General features: G+C 34.5%; 1 protein-coding gene across 2 annotated transcripts in view; it reads left to right on the forward strand.

Moving 5' to 3' along the window:
- Positions 1 to 5,585, forward strand: part of LOC124589659 (serine/threonine-protein kinase NLK-like) — a 443,634-nt gene extending 438,049 nt beyond the window's left edge. For both annotated transcript variants that reach the window (XR_006976165.1, XM_047131572.1), the window contains exon 10: positions 141 to 5,585. Coding sequence is in view for 1 of the 2 variants with exons in the window: in XM_047131572.1 (XP_046987528.1) it covers positions 141 to 195 (55 nt within the window). In the remaining variant the exon portion in view is untranslated. The remainder of the gene's footprint in view (positions 1 to 140) is intronic.
- Positions 5,586 to 10,172: the final 4,587 nt, after the last annotated feature.

Below are 10,172 nucleotides of genomic sequence, written 5' to 3' on the forward strand. Positions count from 1 at the left end.
CTTATAAAATGAACTATAGATTAATATGTTAGAAAGACTAGAACATTTTGTGAGCTTAGTCATGAAATGGAATGTTCATTAACCTAAATGGTGTGTGGTTGTAAAAATTTAACATTTTGGTTTCTCTCTCTCTTTTTTAGCTCTACAGTTGCCCACCCGTCTGAACTACCTCCCTCGCCCCATCAATGGGAGTGACGCTATCCTCATCCTAGCATCCAATTGTGAAAATGTCTAGAATATTCTCGTTCTCGCCCGGTTGTTGGGTTGCTTCTCTTCCACATGTGGCAGCCGAGTGGGGTATGGTTTGCACCTAATGCAAATTAATAACTTAACATACCTGAATTTTGATTCCAGACTAATCTTCACAAACTAACGTTTCTAAACGTGGTGGTGAAGTGTGTAGGAGTGTGGCTGTTGGGAGAGTAAGGACACATCATGATGGCAACCGTCAAAAATAAAAGATTTCGTATTGTTGGTAAATACTAATAAACAAATTGGGAAGTGTAAATAGTGAACTGTGCCTCTGTATATACCGAGATGTGATTGTATTAATGATGCCATTACATGCAATCAGTGCAGTGTTAATGAACAAGTGAAAATGTGTGTGACAGTCATTTGATATTTGCTTGAAAATGTGGTATTAACTCTGACAGGCCTGTTCAGAGAGTAACCGTGTCAAGTGGCAAAAGAAGTGTGTGTTCATTAGTACTGATTGAACACTGTATTCAAACTCTGTGTGTGTGTGTGTGTGTGTGTGTGTGTGTGTGTGTGTGTGTGTGTGTGGGCGTGCGTGCGTGCGTGCACACATGTGCGCCAGTGGATTTGTACACAAAATAATGGTATCTGCCTAGTATCTGGAAGGCAGTTTCATGGTAAATCAGTGCATTTGATACAAAATTTATTTGACTGTTAATTTATCTACTTAATAAGGCATGTATCTTTATTTATGTATTGTAAAAATATTTAGTGGTGAGTTATCATATATATCTGAGACTGCAGTGCATTCAAATTTTCTGGTGTTTAAATAGTGAGATCTGAAATTGGTTTCTTTCAGTTACTGCATTGCTTCTTCCTTATCTGTGTCCTAACTCATAAAACACTTTCTTGATATGTCTGTAGTTCCAGTTGGCTAACACGTTTCCTTGTCTTATTTCACCTTCATTATAGTTGTAGCATAAATTTAAGTGCTGCTTAAGTTGTGGGCATAGCAAGATGCATAGTAACTGTTAGTGTAGGAGACTAAGTTAACTGATGGGGAAATATCTGATACTGATGTTCATAAAGTAGTGACACATCATTATTTTTTAATATAGGAAAGAGGTTTGCTAATTGTAATTTTTGTGTGTTTCATCTGTTGTGTGAGGACATTGCGATGTGAAGATGTATAGTAGCTATTAACAGTATGTTATGTTTTTAATTATTATTTTTAGCTATGAAGCAGAATAAAAAAATCTCATGGCTCTGTTAACTTGTGTTTTGTGCTGGGCTTACATTTATGTTTGCATTTAATATTTTCAACAGCATTAGAAATAATGTGTTACGTAGTAAGATTTCTCTCTCTCTCTCTCTCTCTCTGTGTGTGTGTGTGTGTGTGTGTGTGTGTGTGTGTGTGTGTGTGTGGTTGTAGACTCGTGTCTCAAACGGTATAAAATTTGCAGGCCTCTGTAGATCACCGCTTGCCTTCAGGTTGTGTGTTGTCATTATTACTCTTGCGTTCTTGCTTGTACATAAGATAAGGAGAGCCAGTCATTGTGACTGACTTGTTTTGTTATTATTAATGTTTAGCTGTAATACATCCTGCTATGCCCTATTTTAAAGCTCTTAATGCAATACACTGCGGAACATTTTGTTTGCAATTGTATCCACCGATCTCATAACACCAATTAGTCAGATTTTTATCAGTTTATTTCTTAGAGCATTGTTGCTTAGTTGATGTATTTGAACTCTCTTAATGAATGTTTCCTATTATTTTAGTTATTAGGGTACGAGAGGATTGATTTTGTGTTCCTCTGGTCAATATTTTAAAGTGTGAGCATTGTGAGGCTTGAGTGTGAGAGCTTTGTATTACTTTCAGATTTATTGAAAATGACTTCTTAAACTAGGCGATAAAATGTTTCCCTAGTGAACTGACTTGTGTGCATTTAATGTATTACCTACATTTTATGGTAGCAGCTGACCACCAAATTTGAAAAAAAATTAACATTTGTAACTGATGTACTGCATTACAATATGTCTATAAGGATTACTTCAGAATAGCAGACTTTTGATGAGGAAAATCACTATATACACACATAAATTGTAATTTGAAAAGGTAAAGAAGAATTTTAAAAATAGGAAATGTATGTATTTGTGTGTTGTATTAAGATACAAAGCTTTGTGAACATTTTTTAATTATTTTACATCCTGTCTTCCACAAATTACTGAATTAGCTTGTATAGAAAAAGTTGCTTACATAATGAGTCATTTCCTTTTCTTTGCTCATGCAGAAAAATATAGTTTTAAGAAACATGTTACAGTGAAAGCATTGTAATTGCATTAAGTAAAAAAATGTTCACTATTGCTACATTGGTACAGAAAATGTATGTGTGTAGCTCTGAGTTGTTTTAGAGCTCATATTAATATTCTCAGTAAAATCTTACAGTACATCAAATGTTGAGATTTATGTTAATCCCACAAACTGAGGCCTTACCAAATACTGTCAGTATAGTATATACAGTAGGTAACGAATGAACTTGTGTGATTTCCTGTGTGTATATGTCACGATTACTCAATGTCTGGAGTGAAAAAGAAAGACTTTTCATCTGGGTGTTTATTATTATCGCCAAAGTGTGAGTAAGAAAATATTCAGCTTATCTTCTTTATGTGTTTTAGAAGGTGTATGGAACTTTGCCCTTTTTTCCCCCTTTATGGATGTAGGTATGTGCAAATGTTGTATTTACTTTAATTTTCCACCAGTCACTGCCATTTGTATCTGGTCTATGGGTCATATTTCCAATTGCTGGAACAGAGTTGTTCCTGTATGGAGGGAATGAATCATTCCTTATATACAATATAATTAGCATATAAGCGAAACCTTAATGGAGGTTTCCCAGCAATTTCTGTTGCTGTGTGGCTTGGGATCAATCTTTAATAGCTCACAGCATTTCTCTGCTTCTCATTTAACAACTGTGCATCATATGCACATTGCATTATATCATTACAGTTAAAGTACACTGGAGAAGTTTTACTTATTATGAGTGCAGTGTTAATGACAATTATTGTACAGTGCACTATTTCATTAATGAGGAGGATTTTATAAGTAAAGTTGAGTAGATAAACTGCAAAAGAATGTAGATTCACTGTTCCATAATTGTAGCTTGAAATAACACCCCGAAAAGTTTCAAAAGGAGCCTTATATAAAACACTTGCTTTCCTGTATGTCCATTTTTACTTCAGTATGTGTCGGTTTGACATAGTGACAAATATCGTGAAATAAAATGTACATAATACTATAGATTTAAAAAAAAATAAAAATTTTAAATCATTATAGTAGGGATGAAAATCAGGAAAGAATAAGTAAGGTAGATGAGTTTATTTTAACTAACAATTCTCAGTGTTTAAGTAGCCATATTATAAGACAGTTATGTCAGGGAAGTTGCTCATGTCATTACTGAAATGTTGACGATTGTAGTTTTTGTGGTGTAATACTTTTGCTCATCTCTGTAATTGTCACATTTCACCAATTGTATATCAGGAGTGGTTATGTAGTGGACAGCACCAGTCTCTTCCTTAATGTAAATATTGTAAAATACATTGTCATTATATGTTATGTGTGTAGGGTGAAGGTTTTTGCAACTTTGCTCTATAAGAATCATCTCACTTAAGTAATGTTGTACTCTATTTATTCTGTGTTCATGGGATGGTTCTTACAGACATATTTTTTTAATACTTTAGATTGACTCTAATATATGGCTACCATTGCTGTAGTAAAAGAAGTTGCCGAATTTTGGTAGTGACTTGAATTTGAAAGGCCAGTTATTTCATTAGCTTTGCCTGCAAACTGATAAATGTAATTTATTGACAGCTGACAAAGTACTAGGAGAACACAGCCCTCCAGTCGTATGCAACAAGTGACAATCTGGAAGCTTTGCTGAATCCTGTAAAAATATCTGTATGTTTATAATTAACAAACCTGTGCCAGGATGCACATATGGAAAATTTTTGTAACATGAAAATTCCGTTTAATGGAAATACATATTTGATAAACCTATTTACAGTGTTGTGATATTCATTGGAGAAACATTTATTGGTCACTAATTTAATTATGACAGAGAATGACTAGATGTGTAATACCTTAAGCATTATTTACGGGATGGAACTTGAATATCTCTTGGAACCTTCTCCTACCATATGAACCTGTAATCATAGTCTGTTAAAATAAGATGTGTTAGATTTGTGCTGCATCAAGTATATTTTGTGAGGACTACAAAGTGATAGGAAGTAGATTATGCGGGTTATCATGCCACTATCTACAGTGAGAGTTCTCAATTATGCTCAAGAGTTTAGTAGACAGAAGGTTTGAAAGTAAACTTGAAAGGTAATTGTGAATATCTGTCAAATAACTTTCCTCGTAGGATAATATGTCCTCACTGTAGGCATTGGGGGTCTGTGGGCACGTAATAAAATATATGCTGTGTGAATGGGAAATATTGTGGAAACTGAAGACATATTTATGTAAACTGAAAATAAAATAATTATTGTTTTCAGGAGTTCAAGAAATTGTTCTGAAACGATATAAATAACTTAGAAAAGGGATAAAGATGATACTTTGACGCGTACTTAGTGTGTGGAATGCAGTTTACAGTAACCTGTATTTACTTATTATTGAAAGGAGATTTGACTAGGAATTACGTTAAAAATTTATTTAAGAAAAATTTGCGCAATATTTTCATAATTTCCCTGTATTATACTGTAAGGGATTTAGATTCTTTAAAGTAGATATAATCTTAATGTGAATAGTTATGGTTCACAGTGAACAAAAACAGGAGAAGTGATTCAGCATATTAGACTTACTGACACATACATACATAAATAAAGACACCATCTTCAGTCATTCCTGTTTATTTACAATGTTAGAACTAAGATAAATAGAGTATTATTTGTTTGAGAGGTGCAGTAAAGTGAATGTAGTATTGTATCAAAGCTCCCAGTTCATCACTTGTAAGGAGGGAACACAATTTTGAGACACTAGTTTGACTGAAGAGCAACATAGTTTTCTATAATGGCTAGTATTAACTGTTTTGCTGACAATATTTGTGTAAAATTAAAGAAAATCATATATGCAGGTTTACTTGCACTCTGTATGCATTTCAAGCTGCAGCATGTACAATTGTAGTTGTACGAATTGTTTGTTTTTGCACTCATGGTGTAAATCGGCAGAGACACTGACAGTCATTAACTTTGTTATTCCAGAATTAATTTTAAACTACATGCTCATCCGCACACACGCACAGGCACACTCTCTCTCTCTCTCTCTCTCTCTCTCTCTCTCTCTCTCTCTCTCTCTGACACACACACACACACACACACACACACACACACACAAAGCAGTAAACCAGTTACATGTTAAGTAGGAGAAACAGTAGAGGATATTGCTGCACAGCTGGCCACTGGTCTGGAGGGATAAGGTACATTATTTTAGTAAGGATTGTGTGTGTGTGTGTGTAGTCTGCACAAAACAAACCAGAACACATGGTAACTGTGTACTGCCTGGCAGATCAAAAATGTACTGCAAGCTGATGTTCTCACCAATGTAATTTCAGTTTCGTTGTTCAGTTTTAGCTGTGATCATTGTTTGTTTAGCTGTTTTACATAGTGTAATTCCACTATTTTAATTAAATTTGTCATTTGTACGTGGTACTTGATGCTGGTCATTACTTTTTCGTTTGTCTTGTAGCTAAATGAATATTGCACGTGCCTTGAAAGTAAAAATTTGAAAATACATCATCACAAAGAGCAAGTAATTTGCCATGTTCTTCTTCAAGATTTGGTAAAAAAATTTAATGTCATATTTTTTAAAGGTATTTTTTGTAAAGATGTGATGTGCTTGTTCTCTGTGGCTGGTTTTTAGATGCTGATCAGTTTGAAATGGCTGCTTGATTGGTAGTCATAAAAGAGCTGAGTTTTCTGCTGCTAGTTATACTAATTAAAAAGAAATACCGTCCAACATTATTGTCAAATCCAGAAGTGTTTTATGAATGCTGTCATGCTGTTCATATGTCTCTGTCTGATTTATCAACTGACCAACTGATATGTTTTACCCTCCATAAGGATCTGACTGTGTAAAATATAAACCAATAATAAAACACCAGAAGCTCTGATTGCGTTGTGCTGACACATGTAGTCTGTGTTTCATAATGAGTTGTGACGTGTGTGGGCTTAAATAAATATTTAAATAAGACTTAGTAGATTAAAAGACTGGTGTCTTTGTTATACCTCATTAATTCTGTGTAATCTTTCAGAAAAAGCACAAGAAAATTTCAGTGTTTACTGCCAAGTAGGGAGAAAATATAAAAAGAAAATAAACACTTTTGTCTTTGTGTATACATTTGTTTTTCTGATCTTTATTAAATCTCCTGCATCTGATTAGACTCAGTGTGGAACATGGCGCGTTTACTTGAAACTGAATGCAGACATCCAGTTCGTCTAGAGTGAAAATTCCAGTTTAAAGTTCCATTATAGACTGTCAGTTAATTTTTGTTCATTTCCTCCATGCTTTTATCGTTCACAGGCATTAGGAACAAAATAGATTTTTTCACTGGGTCTCAATTTGTTAAACTTTTCTACTTATGTAAATATTCAGTCTATTACACCCTGGGAGAACTCAGAAATCTGGGGAAAAACCCGAGAATTTTTTCATCCGGGAGACAAATGGGAAAGATTGAAGAGTTTTTTAGAATTCAGGAATTTTTTTAGTTAAATTTTTGTAATTTTGACTGGTAAGATCTGATACTCTTAGTAAGAATTTTACTTTAGCCTGCTACTGCAGAATAATACTGCAGCAATAAAACATAAATGAGACATTTACAACAACAAAACACAGTGCGCATGCAAGCATCTGCAGACAGTAAAGTGTGTCGCAGGTTTGTTTGAGCAGTTGCCAGGAGGCTCGTGCACAAGCGCAGAGATGAAGTCGTGTTTGAGCAGTGCCTTCTCCCACTACTGGCCACCTGAAGCGTTGCTGTTAGTCATATACGCAGCAGCAGCAAGCAACTGGATGCTACTCAGAAAAATTTTTCTGGCACACCTAAGCTGCCAGGTTTGCGCTTGCACAGAACAATCTGAGTTTTAATGGGTGTTGGTAGTCTCCCTGTGAACCATTATTACATTTCATGATTCTGCTATTTTTGTTTACAGCTCTCATGTCAAGTGAAAATGAAATGCATTTATGTGGCTGGGAGCTATCGAGTGAATTCACATAAGGACTGAAGACTAAAATATGTTGTTAGTATCAGTTTTCTGATTTTACTTCCATGTTATTGGCGATTGAGCATTAATCACCTTGCAGAACAATGGAGTTATGTTTGTCGGTCTGCTAAAGTAATTTGGCTTTATTAATCTTTTCCACAGAGACAGTTAATTTATGTGAAATTAAGTGTTTCATTCCACATGTTGACAAGTTTCAACTGTTTACTGAATTTTAATTGCACATTTTCATCTTCTGGCACATGTAGCATTATGCTGTAATAAAGAACCAAGCCTGAGATAATACAATACTGGTGCTCCAAGAAAATTGGCATTGTGAAAACCACATTGTAATGCTTTAATACCAGGTAGAGCCTGACTTCAGTGTGAATCTGGACATATGAAAGTGCACTTTAAGGAGAATTATGTATTTTGGTATGGCTTACAGAATTCTGATGCTCTTGAAGTACTCTGTGATGTCCTACTTATTTTATGACGTAATGTACAATCTCTTAATGCTATATATACACAAACATATCTAAACCTTCACTTGAAGATGAATAAGCAGGCAAATTTGGTTAGTAGTATTGAATATAGTGTTTTGTTTCAAATATATTGACAGTTCTAGCAGAATTTTACATATCTGCCTTTTGTGAAACACAATATTTTTTTGATCACAAGACATGTTTCAAGATTTGTCTGATACCTCCTCTCGGCATGACATTATTTTTTAATTTGTCTTACATTTACGGAACGCCATTATCTGGCATATTGTCGACTGGCAGCATGCTGTGTTTTTTATCATTGTAACTCCTCATATGGCTTTATATTTACTCTGAAGTAGAACATAAATTGCCAGTTATACAGTTCTTGGCTTCACAAATAACCTTGTTAATTTCTCATACAGTGTGAAAAAGTAATGAAAGATTGGTTGTTTTGAGTTCTTGTGTATCTAAAAAAAAAAGGTTTTATTTTATTTTTGCAAGATATTTGTTTTCCTTCTTACGAGCTTTTTGCAGTGCTCTGTGGATGTAAATGTGACTGGAAAGGCTGCTAAAAAGTATGGCTGAGTACAAATAATAAAAAAAAAAAAATGTTTTGTTAAAATCACCACATAGCAAAAGATTAGGGTGCTTTGATCTGTAGAGTCTAGTTTTGAAGTAAATGTTGTGGCAAGGACTGCTTTCTTATTTTGCATTTCTTATCTGTATAGGATATGGTAAAACAATTGCCCTAAGTACAATAATTCCACATGTCCTTTCAGAACAACACACGGTCCAAACAGAAATGTGACAAAAGGCGCATGAGCAGAGCAAACACAAAGCATGGACCTCCCACTTCGTCATAGCTGCACATGCGCAGTAACGCTTGTTTCCTTGTGCTCTCTGGCAAATGCTCAAGTGAACCTAACAGTTCATGAGAAAATACTGTGAATGGTGGTGTGAGAAGCTTTACTTTCAAAGTAAATTTCCTTTCACACAAGATTAATTATGTTACAGGTGAGAATGTGTGATGAATTTTTTAAATCACAGAGCATTTGATTCTCACTTAAGACTTAACACTTTGAGGATGAGCCACTTGAAAAAATTTTGGGCCAAAAAGACTAGACATTTATGTCATTATTTAAAATTTTACTGGCGTATTTGTGTTTCATATATCTTAAAGGGCAACATAAGCAAAAAAGACTGATATTGTATGTGAAAGCTTATCTTCTGTTGTAGCTATAGTCAATGTATATTAATGTAAACCATGAAAGTTTCCTACTTGTGTGATTGCGCTCCTTGACAGTGATGTTGCTATTGGCTGACCACATCACATATCTTATGCTCTGAATATCTGCTGTCTTTGGCTGGTGAGATCATGTACACGAGCCTTGATTGGCTGACAAATATAAATCATAATCTCCATTTAAATGCTTTGGAAGCTGAAGTGCTGTGTTTGGTGTAATTTGTATATATACTTTTGTAATACGAAAATATGCAATGTACATGTTGCTGAGCACCAAAGATGTTTTCAAAGCGCATTGTTTCATTTGATGGGTTTTGCTTCCTAAAGTGTCAGGAAGTTCTACTCTGGTGTATAAAACCTCTACCGTGGAAAGGATTGATAACTTTTACAGTTCCAAGGGAGAATATACTGTCACTTAACATGGGAAACGTGTATTTTCACCAGGGAAAAAGTATATTTTTAACCGGGAAATTTGGGTAAAATCTGAGGATTATTTTCTTTCTCTCTTGTACATATATTCAATTAAACTACCAGACAGAGTAATTATGAATAACTTAAATGAACATTTGCTTTTAAAGTATCATTCCCACATATACCATCATTCATTACAAATTCAAAAGTTAACAGAGTTAACAATCTGATGATACATTTCCACTTCTGGTTTAAATATTTGATGATAACTTGGACAACTGTTTCATTGTACCAATGAACTGGATTGTAGTAATACAGCATCATTTCAAAGCTCTTCATATTCATCTGAAACAGATAGTATCATACTTTGTTTCAGTGACTTTCTCCTCAATGAGGTTGATTTTTGCTGGCATTCTCATTCAGTGCTAGTGAATCCACTATGTTTTAAAAAAGTATTTTGTTTCTTTTAGTATGTATATCTGTTGAGGCAATACATTATTGGAATACAGGGACAAAGGAATTTGTGGAAGCAAAAGTTATTCCTCACCTCACAATGACCTGTGAAGTTGGTGTAACTCAGGCCTGTAAGC

This window comes from Schistocerca americana, unplaced genomic scaffold (genome assembly GCF_021461395.2).
Source record: "Schistocerca americana isolate TAMUIC-IGC-003095 unplaced genomic scaffold, iqSchAmer2.1 HiC_scaffold_72, whole genome shotgun sequence".
Taxonomy (NCBI): Eukaryota; Metazoa; Arthropoda; class Insecta; order Orthoptera; family Acrididae; genus Schistocerca; species Schistocerca americana.